At 37.8% G+C, this 20,897-nt stretch overlaps 2 protein-coding genes across 2 annotated transcripts in view; one reads left to right on the top strand and one right to left on the bottom strand.

Moving 5' to 3' along the window:
• TM6SF1 (transmembrane 6 superfamily member 1) overlaps window positions 1–20,151 on the top strand; it is a 53,387-nt gene extending 33,236 nt beyond the window's left edge. The window contains exon 11 of the mRNA XM_057544668.1: window positions 19,945–20,151. Coding sequence (XP_057400651.1) covers window positions 19,945–19,962 — 18 coding nt within the window. The 3' untranslated portion in view covers window positions 19,963–20,151. The remainder of the gene's footprint in view (window positions 1–19,944) is intronic.
• Window positions 1–20,897, bottom strand: part of HDGFL3 (HDGF like 3) — a 75,551-nt gene that overhangs the window by 5,199 nt on the left and 49,455 nt on the right. The window contains exons 2-5 of the mRNA XM_057544673.1: window positions 19,078–19,154; window positions 11,232–11,370; window positions 8,364–8,522; window positions 4,271–4,417 (exon numbers count right to left, since the gene is read on the bottom strand). Coding sequence (XP_057400656.1) covers window positions 4,271–4,417; window positions 8,364–8,522; window positions 11,232–11,370; window positions 19,078–19,154 — 522 coding nt within the window. The remainder of the gene's footprint in view (window positions 1–4,270; window positions 4,418–8,363; window positions 8,523–11,231; window positions 11,371–19,077; window positions 19,155–20,897) is intronic.

Genomic DNA, 20,897 nt, shown 5'->3' with positions numbered 1-20,897 from the left:
GCATACACCCGCAACTCCCTTGTCTTGAACCTCCTTTATTCTCTGGGCAAGCGTCAATTCTAGTTAAATGCAATTCTCTGCCACTCCGTGATTGCACAATTGAATATGCCTGGAGAAAAACACATAGCCATCTGACCGTTCTCACTTTAAATTCATGACCACTAACCTCATGTGGGCCCTTACTGCTGTCTGGCAATTCAACTTCATTTCCCAAGTCCAATCAGTCTTCTGTTCTTCTAAGTAACTAATTTATCCCTTTTCCTCTCTCTTTAAACTTTCAACACTTCTTCCTGTTCTCACTCTCAAATGTTAACCTTGCTTCCTAAGAAGATAAAAGCAATCAGATGAGAACTTTTGCATGCTCTCACCCCAAGTACTCATTTACCTGCCCCTGTGCCCACTCTGCATTTCCTCCTGCTTCAGTGGATGGAGTAAGGTAACTCTTCTGGATGTGCACTAGATTTTATGCCTTCTTGCCTTCTGAAGAGCACTACTGTGGCAATTTTTTCTTACATCATTATTTTGTGATCATTCCATATTTGGATCATTCTGATCAGCATATGTGCTGTATATTCTCCCATCAAGAAAAAAAAAGCCCCTCTGACCTTCTATCCTGGACCATGTCTATTAAATATTTGAAAAAAAAAATTAGGCTACTTGCCCTGCAAGATATCAGGACACATTATAAAGCTACTAAAATTTAAGAAAGTTTAGTACTGACCAAAGGAACAGAATAGAGAACCCAGAGAGAGACCCATGGCTATAGGGCAGATGACACTGCAGATCAGAGAGGAAAGGAGAGACTATTTAACAAATGGTGCTGGTCAAATGGTTATGCTATGGGGAAAATGCAGTGGGAGCCTATCTCACATCATACACAAAAATCAATTCCAGATGGATTAAACACTGAAATGTTAAGAACAAAACTTTACAATTTTAAAAGGAAATATAGGAGAATACCTTTCTGACTTTGAGATAGGAAAAGACTTCTTAAACAAGACAGAAAAACGATAACCATAACAAGAAAAGTTTGATACATTTGACTACAATAAAATTAAGAAAGTCTGTTCACTAACAGCTTAGAGAAGATATCTGCAATGCATATGACCACCCATAGTAGTTAGAATCCAGAATATGTAAAGGAGTCCTACAAGTCAGTAAGAAAAGAAGTCCAACAGGAAAATGGGCAAAAAACCAAAATCAAGCACTGCACAGAAGAGGAAACAAAGGTGGTCAATAAACATGTGAAAAGAGGCTCAACTTCATTATTGATCAAAGAATCACAAATTTAGACTATAATTTTCATCCACTATATTGGCAAAAATTTTAAAGTCTGACAATGCCCAGTTAGTCACAGGGAACTCATACACTGATGGTGGGAGTATACACGGGTCCAACAACTTAGGAAAATAATTTGGCATTACCTTGTAAAGTTAAAAACCTTAAACTCATGACTCAGCATGTCCAGTGTGAGTTTACATACCCTAAAGAAACTCTTGCATATGTGCATTAGCTCAAAAATGAGCAAAATTAAATTATTATTTAAGTATATACGTATATGTTAGGTATGGGCTAAAATTCTGAAAATGAAAAGAAATAATAAATACAACGCTAGTGGTTATCTCTGGGTAGGAAGAAGATAGGATGGGGAAGAACATGTATATAGATACAAGTTATTGTTATGTTCTAGTTTTGGCTGAGTGGTAGGGTCTCTGGTATTCATTAAATTACCATGCTTACTACTTTATTTTTATATTATATATATATATCCTTTTGTGTATAAAATTATATTATTAGAAACAGGTTAAAAATAAAAAGATCTCAGGCTCTTGCTTCAAATTCAGGCTCTCTGACTAGCTGTGTGACCCTGGGCCAATCCTTTCAGCTTCAGTTTCCCCAGCTACAAAATGAAGATAACACCTGCACCTACCTCCTGGGATTTGTATGAGGATCAAATGCACGTACAGCATTTAGCACACAGTATGTGGCACATGGTAAAAATGTTAGCCACTACTACTCTGACTCTGCTGCTGTTGTTACTTCTAGTAGCAACTATCTTCTGAGGTGCTTTCAAGTTATTAAAGTAGAAATGGTTTTATTAAATTAGAAAAATGAATCTACAATGCAAGAGCTACAGAGTGAGAAGTCATCAGTAATACATAACAGCTGAAACCACATAAGTGCATAAGATGGAAACAGGGGAAGCTTTCAGACTGGAAGTGTGCCAAGACAGCCTAGAGAAAAGTGCTCTAGAAGGAGACTGAGGAGCCACTGGGAGAGAAAGCAGAAGAGACTGGTGACCTGGAGGCAAAGTCAGGAGGAGAAAGTGGCTAATGGTATTAAATGCTGCAGAGTAAAATAAAGACTAAAGGAGACACTGGATTTGGCAATGAGAGGATCACTAGGAACTTTTACAAGAGCAGTTTCCATGAACCGGTCAAAGAAGAAACAAGAGTGCCATGGGTTAAGGTAGCGGTCCCCAACCTATTTGGCACCAGGGACTGGGTTTCATGGAAGACAATTTTTCCACGGAACGGGGTGCGGGGGGCGGGGGGGAGATGGTTCAGGCGGTAATGCGAGCAATGGGGAGCAGCAGATGAAGCTTCCTTGCTCGCCCGCCGCTCACCTCCTGCTGTGCAGCCCAGTTCCTAACAGGTCTCTGACTGACAGGTAGCGGTCCACGGCCTGGGGGTTGGGGAACCCTGGGTTAAGGCATGAGTAGCTGAGAAAATGGACCCTGGGAGAAGAAAGAACTCTTTTAAGAAATTAGAGATGAAGAGAAAGGTGAAAAGAGTAGGATACATGGTGGAAGGGAGGTATCTTTAAGGTTAAGGGAGACCTGATACTGTTTATAGGCAGAGAGTAAGGAGCCAGCAGAAAAGAAAGTAAAAGTATAGGAGAGAAAGGGGACCACTGATGGGGTGTAGCCTTGGAGAAAGCAGGAGATGATATTCTGGACTCTGGTGATAGGAAGGTGCAGATTAGTGCTTCTCTTTAATGTGCATATGAATGACTTGGGCGGTTAGTTAAAATGCAGATTCTGATTCAATAGCTCTGGGGTTGAGCCTGGATTCTGCATTTCTAACAAGCCCCCAGGTGATGTTGATGCTACCTGTCTGCAGACCACACACTGAGTAGTACGGGTGTAAACTACCTCTTCCTCTGTCACGGGAAGTACAGCTAGAAATGGGATTGGCAGTAAAGGGGAGACAAGTTGAGGGAGTTTTTGCTATATACATATTGAAGTTACCTAGGATGAAGGAAGATAGCAGGTGAGATAAAAAGAAAATCAAATCCAAGTCAGGTACTCAAGCCTTTAGTGACTGTTAGCAGCTCTGTGTCCCTGGGAGGGCTGCAGGCAAAGGTAATGATAGAGGACTATTTATTGGAGAGAGGTCAAGAGAAGGAAGACAGGCAGAGGATGGAGTAAACTGAGCTGGGTGAGAGAAACAAGGGAATAAACAGAATCATAACTTGGGAAAAATTATGGGTAACTGGAAGCAGGAGGAGACAGTTGAGAGGTAAACAGTAATGACAAGAGTAAGCAAGAACTCAGCTGAAACCAGAATTTAACTAAAGAGTAATAATAATTTATTTTATCAGTATTGTTTTAAAATGATTTGCCGCTGTCCAATTAGTCTTCATAAAGACTCATGGAAAATGACCAGGGGCAAAATCTGCCTTCACTAAAACTTTTACAAAGGTGGACTTGCCTGTGACTTTGAAGTTAACACAGGTTAACAAAAGTTAACAAGATTCAAAGTGTACAAGTTTTCCCCTTGGTTACTTTAAACATTAATATTCACATATAGCTTGAATATTTAAATGTTTATAATCCCCATGGGTATATTAAATTACATACTGCTTCTAAGAAAGAAGGAGCAGTATAAAATACCCTATTTTGAACATGCCATTCATTTTATAAGAAATACAACTGTCAAATTCTGAGGTGGCATTTCATAATTTCAATACTTCATGCCTGACTTCTAAAAAACTCTCAAGGTGCTGAAGTTAGTTTAAAAAAGAATAAACCTGTCAGAGTTCCAAACTGATAGACAGGTGTAATTCCCACCCAGCTCTCTTTTGTTCTCAGACTCTTAAGCATCCGATCACTTATTCAGGAGCTGTGAGTGAATGTATATGTCAAGCTGAGAATGTTTCTCCATTTACTAAGGCAACGTTTACTAATGCTGAGATATGAAACCTGTTCTGAGGCAAAATGTCTTCTAAGTTAATAGGAAGATAAGAGAAATTACAGGTATATTCTTACCCCTTCACTGGTTTTTTGCAAGTCTGAAGTTGTGTTTCTTGTGTCATTGCCGGCATCTCCACCCTCAGAGCTGCTTTTATTTTCTTCTTCTTTGCAGTCCTTGTCATCTTCATCTCCTGGAGATTTCCGGGACTGTTTGGAGGATTTCTAAATATTCAGACAAGTTAAAAAGTACAGTCAAAAGTAGAAACCCAAATGCACAAATGTAAGTAAGAAATGTAGAAGTAGCTGACCTATATCCAGTCTTTGTGGCTTGATACAGGATATACCAATACAACATGGCAGTGTGCCACGACTGAGCTAGGTGACCTTGGACAAGTCATTTCACCTCACGGGGCCTCAGTTTAACCAGCTGGAAAGGAAGTAGAGGTGGACTAGATAACCTTCTAGTTCTTTCCAGCAGTGTGATATTAAAAGCAGAAAATAGAGATTCACATACCTGGAACACTGTCAATGAATAAATATAGCTGACGGACACCACTCTAGGAAGGCTACAGAGCTAGAAGGCACCCTAAAGGTCTCCTTGTCCCTCCCCATCATTTCACAGTAGAATGTTAGGTCTAGAGAAGCAAGGTAAACTATCTAGGATACTATATGGATATTCATGTTGGAACACTTATGGAAGCTGTTTGGTTAATGGTATACATGGAATGATCTTGACAAAACTTTTCTATCACTAAATGATATGAATTAACTTTAATCTTTTAAATTATGGATAGTTATTTAAGAACTCAAGGCCACACTGGTAAACTAGCCCTTTTTTTCTTATCAACTTGCATTTGAAACCAAGATGAACTCTACAGTGAAGATGAAAATACAATTATAGTTTGCAGCCAGAGCTGCTTTGCAGAACAGCATTAAAGTGATCAAAAGCTGGCCCCACTGTGCACCTTTAAGAAAATAAAATGTAGCATTTCACTTACATTTCCTTTTTGAGAAATTTTATGAATCTTTAAGCACATGGCAAATAACAGCTAAGGCAAAACTCATTAAGGCAAGTCACTTTTGGTCTTACAGAAATGAATTAGCAAATCTGAGCTTCCTGAGACAATCAATATTTTAAAATGCAACTTTCAAAGAGAAAATATCTTCTAGCTATGTGATAGAATATGTAATTACATTGCTTCTATTTTACTTAACTGAAACTACCAACCAAGCCCAAAATGTCAGTTTAAAATGACTCCATTTTTACTTTTTACAAGGAGGGAAAGCAGGGATTTAATAATCCAAACATGGAGTGCCTGGAGTTAAAGTTTAGATCAAGTATGATGATATAAAAAGTGAAATACTTTTGTTTTCCTAGTAAATACAGTATAATTATTGAAATGCAGTAGTTGCTTTATATAGTAATTCTCAAGTAATAGTCCTTGACTTGCAGTTCTTACAGATAATAAGGCAGAACTCCCCAAAATTTATAGCGCTTACAAAGGATACTTACGAGTAATCCTACAAGTGAGTTTTTAAGCTTTATAATTTGATATACATAGACTAGAATTAGGGCATTACTATGTTTTGCTAATGAGTCACATTCGGTATTCTACTAAGAAATCTGGCTGCCAAGCTATATTTGGTAACCTTAGAAAGCTCTTACTGTGCTTATGCAGATCGTCACAATTCCTGTAATTTTGGGGAAGGACTCTTCATCAGTTTCATCAATATGGTTTTGAATTGGTTGTGTGTCCAACTGTTGCTATCTTTGGTTTTTAACTAAGATTACTAACGGTTTACTATCATCATCAGTTTAGTTTGTTGTGAGGCTCTCTGATTAGCCCTACTTTATATAGTAAATAACTTGCATGCATAATATTTTTTGCTTATAATTTTCTAGTATCTGTTATGGCTCAAATATGAATCACACATACACTTACTGCTAAAATGATATATATATAACCTCCCTCAAATGTGCTTATACTATGGCTCTTCATTATGAACTTTTTTTTCCACAAAAGAACAGAATTAGGTGAGGTAGAGGGAAAGTGGGACTTCTCCCTCAACCTAACTTGGATGCAGTCAAAAAAGTCTGTGAACCAAAAGTTTAGAGGTAAAGGAAGATTATTCAACTTTAAGAAACAGATGTAAAAAAAATCACCATATTCAACAAAAAGGAAGCATTTGGGGAGCCAAAGAGAGCAGTGAGGTTATATGAGGTAAGTGGTTCTCTAAATGTGGTTCCCAGATCAGCAACATCAGCTCACTGGATATTTAATTCCCCACCCTGGACCCCGCCCTAGACTTACTAAAATAGAAAATGGTGGGGGGTGCTGACACTCAGCAATAAGTGTTTTAACAAGCCCTCCAGGTGATTCTGATGCATGCAAAAGTTTGAGAACTACTGTGCTAAGTTATTCAGTTGATATTGAAAATTAAAAATCATGGTTCTTAAGTGATCATGAAAGTTGTGATCTTGAAGGAAAGCAAAGGAAATGATTCTTTAATTTAAAATCGATAAGCCTTAGTAAGTAAAGTATGTCTTTACCTCTTCACTACTTTAAATTATAAATCCACCCCGGGTATGAGCCCTATTACTTCTGGCTTTCACAAGAGTGATGAAATAATGACATTTAAAAGCCACATATCCACACTATTAAATACCTCAGGTACCTTAGAGAGCTTAGATAATTTAGGGTGGTGCAACACATTACATAGAAGCTCAGCAGGCAATCATAAACTAAATTAAATTCAATTGGGTGTTTAAATGAAGTCCAAAACGTTAAAAGAAATTCAGCTTAAAAAATAACCCCTATGGAACATACAGTCTGTTAGGGAAAATTCTAATTATTTTGTTGCCATTTGCAAACTTTACCCCCATTTAAGGCAGATACCATGTTTTTCATTAGGTGTACAGGAAGTAACATGCATTCATACAATTTTACCCGTATGCCAGTTGGGTGGATTTTATAGACTGTAAAATAAAATGTTGATAGTCTAAGAAACCCTTGATACTTGTTTTAAGGAATTTCCTAAGTATATCCAGCCACTAAATACCAGAGTCTAAATGGAAGTAATTTGTCCAAGTATTCAACTGTGTGACAGACCAATTGCAGCAAAACTTGTACCCATCTTTATCTTCAAAGATCCATCTACCTTGCTTTAAGTTTCTAAAAGGTGAACAATTTCCACAATATCATAGTTTTTTCAATTGTATTTCTAAATTACTGTATGAAAAACCTAAACCTTCAATTTGTAAATCAGGGATCATGTCACGCCTCCAATAAATTATTGTTACATCTGGAATAAAATTCAAACTCCTTAACATGGCATGCCAGTCTCCATTATTTAGCCCTTGCCTGTCTCTGCCTTCTTTCAATCCAGGGCATGTCAAACTCTTCCTTCCCTCAGAGCTTTGCTGCTCTGCCACATGTGCTCCTCGTCCCATGCTCTTCTTTCAGGTCTCAGCATAAATTTCATCTTTTTGGAAAGGCCCGGCCACTCTATCTAAATAGATACACTTATTCTGTTGTTCCCTGCTCCCATTCATTTCCTTCATAGCCCTTTCAGAATTTACAGTTATTATTTGTTTTTTAACTCTGTGTTTCCACCCCCCCCAACCCACTGTATTGTAAGTTACATGAGGGTAGGAATGGCGTTGGATTTACTCACCACTATCTATCTAGTACAAGTGTCTGACATAGAATAGGTGACCTGGAAATATGAGAACTGAACAAATAAAGAGCCAAAGCACATTCTTTAAAGCAGAGAGACAAGAAAGAGTCTATCTTTATATTTACATCTATAATACTAGACATAGTCCTAAATTGTACTGAGTCTCTTATATTCCTAAATTCTTCAGGGCTCACCTGGGGGTTGTTATAAGAGGAATACCTATTCTTACATCCTTGATTAAAGAACAGTCCTCCTCCAACGGAGAAGGTGCTATTTTCAGGGTCTATAGCCCTTATGAGTCAATACCAGTTACCCTCACATCTAAGATCACCTGTCTTATTCCCCTCAGATATATTACTGTCTCTAAAGGCAGAGGCTCCACAGAGCTAATATATTTCTATGTGCCCAGTGAATGAATTAAAAGTAATCTAAAAACCTTTAATGAATATGCATACAGCATTAACAACAATGGAAAAGGTTTCTCAGTAACCTTTGACGTGTATGACTTTTTCCGTTTTGAGCCTGCTTTTTCATTCTTTCTTTTGCCTTTTCCATCTTCTTCTACTCTATCACCTTCTTCCTCACTGCTTGCATCTGCAGTATTCCCGCCTTCTCCCTCGGTTTCTGAAGAGCTCTGTTGCTGAATTGCCTAAGAGATAATAAAATATTAGCTAATTACATTTTTGAAAAATAGCAAAGACTACAGACTATGAAAAGAATCATTCTATTCTAATTAGAAGAAGTTCAGCTTACTCAAGATTTTCAAAATAAACAGCTGTCAACTTCAATTTTCCAGTGACCAATTGACATGAACCCTCTTAAGGTAAAAGAATTACAGGCATACCTCAGAGATACTGCAGGTTCAGTTCCAGACCACCGCAATAAAGCAAATATCACGATAAAGCAAGTCACATGAGTTTTTTGGTTCCCCAGTGCATATAAAAGTTATGTTTATACTAAACTGTAGTCTATTAAGTTTGCAGTAGCATTATGTCTATAAAAACAATGTGTATACCTTAATTTAAAAATACTTTATTGCTAAAAAATGCTAACCATCATCTGAGCCTTCAGCGAGTCGTCATCATTTTTGCTGGTGGACGGTCAGCCATGCTGATGGTTGCTGACTGGTCAGGGTGGTGGCTGCTGAAGGCTGGGAGGCTGTGGCAACTTCTTAAAATAAGACAACAGTGAAGTTTGCAGTATCAATTGACAAATGATTTCTCTGTAGCAGGCAATGCAGCTGGATAGCATTTTACCCACCATAGAATTTCTTTCAAAACTGGAGTCAGTCCTCTTAAACACTGTCACCACTTTATCAACTAAGTTTATATAATATTCTGAATCCTTTGTGGTCATGTCAACAATCTTCACAGCATCTTCACCAGGAGTAGCTTTCATCTCAAGAAACTACACTCTGCTCATCCATAAGAAGCAATTCCTTATCGATTCAAGTTTTAGCAGGAGTTTGCAACAATTTAGTTACATCTCCAGGCTCTGCTTCTAATTCTAATTCTCTTGCCATTTCCACCACATCTGCAGTTCCTTCCTCCACTGAAGTCTTGAAACCCTCCAAGTCATCCATGAGGTTTGGAATCCACTTCTTCCAAACTCCTGTTAATGTTGATATTCTGACCTCTTCCTATGAATCATGAATGTTCTTAATGGCATCTAGAATGGTGAATACTTTCCAGAAGGTTTTCAACTGACTTTTGCCCAGATCCATCAGAGGAATCATCATCTACGGCAGCTATAGCCTTACAAAATGTATTTCTTAAATAATAAACTTGAAATCTAAATTACTCTTTGATCCATGGCTGCAGAATGGATGTTGTGTTAGGAGGCATGAAAACAACACTGATCTCATTGTACATCTCCATTAGAGCTTCTCGGTGACCAGGTGCATTGTCAACGAGCAGTAATATCAAGATTTTCAAAGGAATCTTTTTTTCTGAGCAGTAGGTCTCAACGGTGGGCTTAAAATATTTAGTATACCATGTTGTCAATAGACTGTGCTGTCATCCAGGCTTTGGTGTTCCATTTATAAAACACAGGCAGAGGAGATTCAGCATAATTCTTAAGGGCCCTAGGATTTCTAGAATTTCAATGAGCACTGGCTTCAACTGAAAGTCACCAGTTGCATTAGCTCCTAACAAGAGTCAGCTTGTCCTCTGAGACTCTGAAGTCAGGCACAGACTTCTCCTCTCTAGCTATGAAAGTCCTAGATGGCATCTTCCAATAGAAGGCCGTTTCATCTACATTGAAAATCTGTTGTTTAATGTAGCCACCTTCATTAATTATCTTAGCCAGATCTTCTGGATAACTTGCTGCAGCTTCTACATCAGCACTTGCTGCTTCACCTTGCACTTTTATGTTATAGAAATGGCTTCTTTCCTTAAACCTCTGGCATCAACCTCGGCTAGCTTCAAACTTTTCTTCTGCACTTCCTCACCTCTCTTAGTGTTCAGAGAATCGAAGAGAGTTAGGGCCTTCTCTAGATTAGGCTTTAGCTTAAGGGAATGTTGTGGCCGGTTTGATCTTCTATCCAGACTACTCAAACCTTCTCCACAGCAGCAATAAGGCTGTTTTGCTTTCTTATTATTCATGTGTTCACCAGAGTAGTACTTTTAAATTCTTTCAAGAACTTTTCCCTTGCATTCACAACTTGGCTCCAAGAGCCCTAGCTTTCGGCCTATTCCAGTTTTCAACATGCCTTCCTCACTAAGCTTAATCATTTCTAAGCTTTTGATTTAAAATAAGAGATGTGTGATTTTTCCTTTCACCTGAATACTTAAGATGCCATTGCAGGGTTATTAACTAGCCCAGCTTCAATACTGTTGTGTCTCAGGGGATAGGAAGGCTCAAGGAGAGGGAGAAAGGGGAACGGCTGATCAGTGGCACAGTCAGAACACACACAACATTATCAATTAAGTTCACTGTCTTATATGGGTGTAGTTTGTGGTGCCCCAGAACAATTATAATAGTAACATCAAAGAGCACTGATCACAAGTCACTATAACAAATGTAAGAATAATGAAAAAGTTTGAAATATTGAGAGAATTACCAAAATGTGATGCCAAGACATGAGGTGAGCAAATGCTGTTGGAAAAATGGGGCCAACAGGCTTGCTCAATGCAGGGTTGCCACAAACCTTTGATTTGTAAAAAATGCAGTATCTGTGAACTGCAACAGAGCAAGGTATGCCTGTACATTTAATCCAAAATGCTACTGGAGCCAGAAATAATTCTGACTTCAAATGGGTGGTGGGTAATCATTAGTACAAAGGACATATAAGAAAGATCCAAAAAAGAATTAAAATAAAAAATGAGATGTAGCAAGTGATAATGAAGTAAACCATCACCTGATATCCAGTAAACTTTACTCCTGGGTTATTTTCTATTTCCCACAATCCTTCATTAAATCCTTTCCGTTTGTTTGACTTTCCAAACTTGTCTTTGTATTCCTTATAAGGGAAAAGGTCTTTGGGACCTAGAAATGCACTGCAGAGATATATTAGAAAGATATTTGATATTTTGACCTTCAAATGTGAGATATTTTTAATATCAACTCAAGTGTCAGAGCATATTTTAGTAAATACATTAAAAGTATATATAAACCCTCTCAGTTAGACACATATCACAAAATGTTTTTTGCAAATAGATTTCAAGGTAGAAAAAATAGACAGCTAGGTATGCAAGCCAGCAACCCTGGATGGTGTTACTTTGATTTTACTTTTAAATTACTAATTTCTTTTTTGTTTTGAAATTGATTTTTAGTTAAACTACTTTAAAAGTAGTTTTAAAAATATCTACTTTGACCACTTAAATCATCATCTTACACTAAGACTTACCTATGCTAATCTTTCATAGGTAAGGGTTTTGTAAGACTCACAGTAAAAACATAAACACTGGGTTAAAAAATGATTTTAACTCTATATGCCACATTAGTGTATTTATTCACTATTATTTCTATAAATTAAAAAAGCATTAGTGTTTAATGAGGCACTACACAAGAAAAAAATTAGAAGTGGCAAAGTAGATAGAATCTTATCCAATTTAAACCTTATCCTAAATTAGTCATAATTATGAAAAGAAAATGAGTTAGAATAAATCCTGGGGCTGGCTAATAGATCTGAGCATTTAAACTAGAGTCTTCAGCATTATTATCTATGATATTAACCTGGTGAATGAGATGGTGGAGGCCCACATGCTGGCTGAGACTCATTTCAAACTAAGATTCATTTATTCAACAAATTTTATCAAACATCTCTAATGTGTCAGGCACTATTTCCAGAGGTGCTGGGGATTCTTCAGGGAACAAAGAGATGAATGTCTCTACCTTCATGGAGCATACATTCTAGTAGCAAGGGTAGGGGTCTAGACAATAAAGAAGATAAATAAATAAAATACATAGTACTGTGTGCTGAAAATAAATCAATAAATATATAGATGAAGCAGAGGAGGGGGATGGTTAGGGACTGGGGTGGATTTTACAGTTTTAGAAATACAGATCAAGAAGGAAGGCCTCACTGAAAAGGGAACATCTAAGAACTGAAGGGGGTGAAGGAAGGACCCATGCAGTTATCTGGGGAAGAGTAGAGCAGACTGAAGGAAGAGCAAGTACAACAGACCCTGAGGTGGGACAATGCCTAGTGTGTCTGAAAAATTAAGAGGCCAGTGTGGCTAGACTGAAATGAGTGAAGAGAGAGCTGTGTGAGATGAGGTCAGAGAGGTAACAGGGTGGGAGCACAGATTATGTCAGGCCTTGGAGGCCACTACAAAGGCTTTGAGTCACATGGGAAGCCATTAAAGGTTTTGAGAAGTGACAATTTGTGTTTTAACAGCGTCACTTTGGCTGCTGTGTTGAAAACACACTGAAGAGCTGGGTACTAGGGTAGAAGCAGAGAGACTAATTAGGCTACTGAAGTAACAGTGGTGACTTGGACCAGGTGTAAGCAGTGCAGTTGGTGAGAGGTGGCTGGATTCTGAATTCACTCTCAAGAAAAGAGCCAAGGTATTTGTTAATGGGCTAGATGCGGCACGTCAGCGAGAGGGTGGAACTGGGGATATCTCCAAGGTTTTAGATTGAGCAACTAGAAGAATGCAGTTGATATTTACTGAAATGGAAAGATTTTTGAGAGAACAAGATTTGAAGGTGAAAAACTTAGTTTTGGATGTTGAATTTGAAAACTTGGTTAGATATCCCAGTGAAGATGTCAAGAAGGCAACTGGGCAGGTGATTCTGTAATTCAGGGGAAAGGTCTGTGCTGGAGATATATATTTGGAACTTATCAGCAGAGACGATGTTGAAAGCTTTGAGACCATAGGTTAACAGTTTACTGCTGATTTTTATAAATTTCATTTTCTGACTGGATCTTAGTACTGATCCCTTCCTTACACTGCCCAGCTGGTCAAGAATTCAAGTTGATAAAATCACCTGAGGAAGCTTTCTGACCCCAATCACCAAACTTTCCTTGACTGTTCACCTTTAATCGTTCAGCATGACTGCATTTCACTGAATCCAGAGATAGTTTATCAGGATACTGGACATTCTAACCAAATGCCTGACAAACTGAGCATGAGAAGGAAATGTGACTTTGGGTACGGTGATTTCACTTTTAGAGCAATTTGACATGAATTATTAGACTGTGGCTTTTGACCTTTCTCCAGTCCTTGACTCTACGTATAGGAATTAATTGTGGGCTAAGCTGCCTGAGGTTCACGTCAGCTACAGATGCTAACCAGAGCTTGTCTGTACTTTAATTATGCCACAGGAGTCAAGGTTAATGATTCAACTGACCATGTTAGCTGTTGCCAGAAAAAGGAACACTGAATGAGCTATTCTAAAACAAGTTCTTGTTTTTCATAGACAACCTTGGTTTTTCCTGGATTATAGATAATTCCACAAATCAAATCCCCTCTCAACTGGTTAACTTTGCTGTATGTTTTATAAATTTTAAAGGGTAGGCCAGAAAATAGAATTGTTCAAAGTTACATGCTCTAAGGATGTTATTTTTTTTCCTGACAAAGGCTGCCTTGAAAATTGTCCAGACTAAAACTACTGGGGTAAAGTTATATGGAGCAGAAGAAATTGGGGCTCCAATCACCTACCTGTCTGAGCAACAGATTCAAAGAAACTGGGGCTCCAATCACCTATCTGTGTAAGCAACAGATTCAAAGCCATGTTCTGAGGAAAATTCTGGTCCTGCCTTGGGGTGCTCCTGCTGACACAGTTTTCTTGTTAAGTTCCTCACCTTCCACATACTTTCCCCCCCTTTCATTTATTTCATTTAATCAATTTTAATTCATTCAACAGCTAGTTTTAGACACTCCCGAAGTCATTCTACGAGGCCACCATCACCCTGATACCAAAACCAGACAAAGATACTACAAAAAAAGAAAATTACAGACCAATATCACTGATGAATATAGATGCAAAAATCCTCAACAAAATACTAGCAAACAGAATGCAACAACACATTAAAAGGATCATACCTCATGATCAAGTGGGATTTATCCCTGGGATGCAAGGATTCTTCAATATACCCAAATCAATCAATGTGATACACCATAATAACAAATTGAAGAAGAAAAACCATATGATCATCTCAACAGATGCAGAAAAAGCTTTTGACAAAATTCAACACCCACTTATGATAAAAACTCTCCAGAAAGTGGGCACAGAGGGAACATGCCTCAACATAATAAAGGCCATATATGACAAACCCAGAGCAAACATCATTCTCAATGGTGAAAAACTGAAAGCATTTCCTCTAAGGTCAGGAACGAGACAAGGATGTCCACTCTTGCCACTATTATTCAACATAGTTTTGGAAGTCCTAGCCACGGCAATCAGAGAAGAAAAAGAAATAAAAGGAATACAAATCGGAAAAGAAGAAGCAAGACTATCACTGTTTGCAGCTGACATGATACTATACATAGAGAGTCCTAAAGATGCCACCAGAATACTACTAGAGCTAATCAATGAATTGGGTAAAGTTGCAGGATACAAAATTAATGCACAGAAATCTCTTGCATTCCTATACACTAATGATGAAAAATCTGAAGGAAAAATTAAGGAAACACTCCCATTTACCATTGCAACAAAAAGAATAAAATACCTAGGAATAAACCTACCTAGGGAGACAAAAGACCTGTATGCAGAACACTATAAGACACTGATGAAAGAAATTAAAGATGATACCAACAAATGGAGAGATATACCATGTTCTTAGATTGGAGGAATCAATATTGTGAAAATGACTCTACTACCCAAAGCAATCTACAGATTCAATGCAACCCCTATCAAATTACCAATGGCATTTTTTACGGAACTAGGACAAAAAATCTTAAAATTTGTATGGAGACACAAAAGACCCCGAATAGCCAAAGCAGTCCTGAGGGAAAAAAACGGAGCTGGAGGAATCAGACTCCCTGACTTCGGACTAAACTACAAAGCTACAGTAATCAAGGCAATATGGTACTGGCACAAAAACAGAAACACAGATCAATGGAACAAGATAGAAAGCCCAGAGATAAACCCACACACCTATGGTCAACTAATCTATGACAAAGGAGGCAAGGATATGCAATGGAGAAAAGACAGTCTCTTCAGTAAGTGGTGCTGGGAAAACTGGACAGCTACATGTAAAAGAATGAAATTAGAACACTCCCTAACACCATACACAAAAATACACTCAAAATGGATTAGAGACCTAAATGTAAGACTGGACACTGTAAAACTCTTAGAGGAAAACATAGGAAGAACGCTCTTTGACATAAATCACAGCAAGATCTTTTTTGATCCACCTCCTAGAGTAATGGAAATAAAAACAAAAATAAACAAATGGGACCTAATGAAACTTAAAAGCTTTTGCACAGCAAAGGAAACCATAAACAAGACGAAAAGACAACCCTCAGAATGGGAGAAAATATTTGCAAACAAATCAATGGACAAGGGATTAATCTCCAAAATATATAAACAGCTCATGCAGCTCAATATTAAAAAAACAAACAACCCAATCCAAAAATGGGCAGAAGACCTAAATAGACATTTCTCCAAAGAAGACATACAGATGGACAAGAAGCACATGAAAAGCTGCTCAACATCACTAATTATTAGAGAAATGCAAATCAAAACTGCAATGAGGTATCACCTCACACCAGTTAGAATGGGCATCATCGGAAAGTCTACAGACAACAAATGCTGGAGAGGGTGTGGAGAAAGGGAACCCTCTTGCACTGTTGGTGGGAATGTAAATTGATACAGCCACTAAGGAGAACAGTATGGAGGTCACTTAAAAAACTAAAAATAGAATTACCTTATGATCCAGCAATCCCACTACTGGGCATATACCCAGAGAAAACCATAATTCAAAAAGACACATGCACCCCAATGTTCACTGCAGCACTATTTACAATAGCCAGGTCATGGAAGCAACCTAAAAGCCCATCAACAGACGAATGGATAAAGAAGATGTGGTACATATATACAATGGAATATTACTCAGCCATAAAAAGGAACGAAATTGGGTCATTTGTTGAGACGTGGATGGATCTAGAGACTGTCATGCAGAGTGAAGTAAGTCAGAAAGAGAAAAACAAATATCGTATATTAACGCATATATGTGGAACCTAGAAAAATGGTACACATGAATCGGTTTGCAGGGCAGAAATTGAGACACAGATGTAGAGAACAAACGTATGGACACCAAGGGGGGAAAGCGGCAGGGGGTGGGGGTGGTATGAATTGGGCAATTGGGATTGACATCTATACACTGATGTGTATAAAACTGATGACTAATAAGAACCTGCTGTATAAAAAAATAAATAAAATAAAATTCAAAAATTCAAAAACAACAAAAAAACACCTACCATGGGCCAGGCACTGTGTAAAGCACTGTGTATATAGGGCTTAGCAACATCCACACAATCTCTGCTTTCACAGAGAGACTGAATGTTAGGTACTTGCCAGGGCATATAATCTCAGGTTTAAGGACACCCAATACTTAGTAAATGATCAGCTGAAACAATGTTATAACAGGTTTTCTAAAGTTCATTCTCCTCCAGATGTTTTAAAATCTACCTCTGGATGATCAAACCAGCAAAAAACTCACATACGGACTGTATCACACTGCTCCTTGGTAGAACTGCTTTTACTGAATTGAGACTTGGAATTATGCCACTGACTTATATTAAGGATGCTATAAGAAATAACTCCATAAAATCCTTCACACTGTTTACTGGAATGATTCTGTTACTTTTACTAGCAATATACCAGGTGGCAAATTCTTTAAGGGCAACTTTTATTTTCAGTGCCTTAAAGAATATCTAGAAAATGTTTACTAAGTGAATGAAAGTTACCACATAATATTAGTAAATGGTTGATTTTGGTGTATGCAATGGAAATGTGATAATCTTGTTTATCAAATCCTGCCTTGTTCTAGATATACAATCAGATCACTTGGAATTAGGTCCTAAAGAAAAAGCAAAATAATGGTATAGACATAAAAGGGAAGGAGGAATGAGGGAAATACAAAAATAGGTATCACAAAGCCCTACGCACTTATTACTATAGGTAAAACATTTATTTCTAAGCTTCGAGCAACCTCTTCAAGGAGAAAAACATGTTAAGTTGCATAGTCCACAAGTGTCTATTAGATAAAAATAGGGCTTCCCTGGTGGCGCAGTGGTTGAGAATCTGCCTGCCAATGCAGGGGACACGGGTTCGAGCCCTGGTCTGGGAAGATCCCACATGCCGCGGAGCAACTAGGCCCGTGAGCCACAATTACTGAGCCTGCGCGTCTGGAGCCTGTGCTCCGCAACAAGAGAGGCCGTGATAGTGAGAGGCCCGCGCACCGCGATGAAGAGTGGCCCCCACTTGCCGCAACTAGAGAAAGCCCTCGCACAGAAACGAAGACCCAACACAGCCAAAAAAAAAAAATTAAAATAAATAAATAAATAAATAAAACAAAGAAAATAAAACCTCTTGAAAAAAACATAAATTTCTCACATGAAGACAAGAAAGAAATATGCCTTAAAGGGCCCTCTCCCAGCTAGCTCTCTTTCAATACGAGAACGAGGAAGATGTCAGAGTGGTAGAGACAGCAAGAAAAGAAAAAGTTCATGCCCGGCTCTACTAACATTCACATGAACATAGGGGGTGGCCCTGAATATAAGATTTCATCTTAGTTTTTAGCTTTCCCCCCCCATTTGCAGTTCCTATTCCATTTGTGTCCTTGTTGTAAATAACCATATACATTCTCAGTGTGTCAGGTTCTGTGTGTCAAGACTGCCTATGGTTCCCTAGCATCCATTACCATTGTCTTTCTTTTAATGGATACTCCTCCCAATTTGCTTCCCCAACAAAGTTGCCTAGCTAGAGACTATGCTTCCAGCTTCCTTACAGCTAGATGTGACCATATGGCCAAGTTCTTGCCACTGGAATAAATGCAACTGTAAGCCACATATTCAACTGCTGTGTCATTTCCTTACCTCTTCCCTCTCCCCCTTCCCTCTACCTGGAAGATGCACAGGTACTGCTGAGCCAGTTTCTGCTTTTTTTTTTTTTTTTTTTTAAATAAGCAGACAAGGGCAATGCCCTAGGGAATGGCAGGCCAACACAACAGAAGAAACCTGGGTCCCTAGAGCAGAGCTGAACATCCACCTTGATCTACCTACCTTGATAGACAGATCTATCTATCTATCTAGATAGATAGATAGATCCCCCATCCCTGGACTGTTTCCAAAAAAAGAAGTAAATTCCTATATTATTTGAGACACTGTATTTTCAGTTTCCTTTATTCAATAGCTTAATCTGTACTCTGACCAACACAATTACAAAAACTTAGAAAGGTAGTATGTTTCCTTCAAGGTCTGACAAATTGAAGGAGCCTGAGAGAACATAACTTTGTTCTGTGAAATATGAATGGAAGACATCTCTCTAGGTCTTAAAAGTGTCCTAAAGGAAACTTCTGGGTCATGCCCAACATTTAAGCAGAAACAGAAATGATATTCAAAAGCAAAATAAATGAAAAATCTTTACATTAAGAAAAAAATATATTATCTTTGCAATTTTATGTAATTGATTATAATGATTTTAACAACATATAAAATAATATAAAGTGATTTTAACAACATATAAAATAATGTAGTCTTAGCAGAATCAAATTAGAACTGTTGAAAATGTAAGTTGTTTTGTTGACTTACGTTTCATGGGTGCCAAAAAAGAAGATAGGATACTTATTTGCTGGAGGCTTCACAGCTCCCTCTGGGAGTTCATCAATCTATTAAAGATAAAATCATGTAAAATAGCATAAACATGATATAAACATTATTCCAATAATTTATTGCTAATTTCAAAATAAAATCACTCTAATAAAAATCCCAACAGTTTTTCTTTTCTTGAACCTTATAAAATGATTCTAAAGGTCGTATTTGGCACACCATATGGAGAGTAACACTGTAAATTGATTATAACTATTATGGTAATACGTAATCAGGAGCCAAAACTACTCATTTCCTTCAACTCAACAGAATTACTCTTGGGAATCTGCCCTAGTGAAATAATTCAAAAGAATAACAAAAAAGAAACAGAAGATGCACTTTTGGGGGACAGTAACAAATTTTTACACCCCACCCTACAAGATAGGAGAATTATGGAAAATTAACTCAAAATACTTTGTAGTCATTGAAAGATATCATCTCTTGCTCGGACTAGGGCAAGTCTCTCCCCATCCACTGAAGCTCACATTATCTTTTTAAATGCATATTTGATTGTGCCAAATCCTTCAACAGCTTCCCATAGCTGTGCATCTGAAACCTCTGGGGCTTTTAAAAAATAAAGATCATCAATCCTTCCCCAGACCCAGCAATTTTTATGTACAGCTGAGGTTGAGAACTTCTCATAGGATAAAGTCTAAATTCCTTAGAATGCAACATAGTTATATATACATTATTCCCTAGAATGTTTCAAGAAATGGTCCTTGACTCCTAAATCTCCATCTGTAGTCCCAATCTTTCCGTTGAACTCCAGGCATGAAATTACAAACATCTACAAACCATTTCCATTTACAGGTCCTACAAACAGCTTAAAATGAAGAAAAGGCCTGGAGTTCTTCAGAAGAGGCATACTTGGAGTTTATAGAGCAAGGAAAAGGGTCTGGTATCCTGTGTCCTGAAGATATCTGCAGGCCTTCTTAACTAACATATGGCGACAGCCTGAGGATTACTACAGCATCACAACATTCATCTCTGAACTGAATGAACCATGTGTCACAGAACAGATGCTCTGGTGTACTGAGAAAAGATGGCCTTTCAGTCTAGAAACTTCTGCTTCTGACTTCAATTGTGATATCGAAGATATCACTTAATGACTTTCACATCTGTAAAATGAGATGGTTGCACTAGGTAACCTCTAGGTTTCCTTCAAGTCCTGAAATTCCATGCCTTGCCTAAAACTGAACTAATTTTCTCTGAATCTGTTTTTGTTTCCTATCTTAAGTATTGGTACACTCAGTACCAAGAAAGAAACCTTAATGTTTTTATTATTATTCAGTTTTTCACCAAATTCCCCAATTTGGCTCCTGAAATGTCTCCAAATTGAACACCATTCCCATTACTAAATTTAGTTCCCTAAAAAAGTTCTCATGATCTTTTGACAAGGCCACAGCAGCCTGTCAAAGTATCTCCTTGCCTCTGGGCTTTCCTGTTACTGACTGTACAACTTCTGGGTAAACCCTGTATGTTTTACATTCAATACACTACCCTACAAAGACAACTTAAAATGAGTAATTTCATTTTGAATAAAATTCAATATATATTCAATTATACACACACACACACACACACACACACACACACACACACTCTCTCTCTCTCTCTCTCTCATACATATATTATTGTGGTAAAAAATACATAACATAAAATTTTCTATCTTACCCATTTTTAAATTTACAGTTCAGTAATGTTAAGAATATTCACACTATGATACAGATCTCCAGAAAATGAATAACTATATTTTAAATGGA

Source organism: Balaenoptera acutorostrata, chromosome 3 (genome assembly GCF_949987535.1).
Source record: "Balaenoptera acutorostrata chromosome 3, mBalAcu1.1, whole genome shotgun sequence".
Lineage (NCBI taxonomy): Eukaryota > Metazoa > Chordata > Mammalia > Artiodactyla > Balaenopteridae > Balaenoptera > Balaenoptera acutorostrata.
The sequence above is the reverse complement of the archived record's forward strand: the minus strand, read 5'-3'. Positions and strand labels throughout refer to the sequence as shown.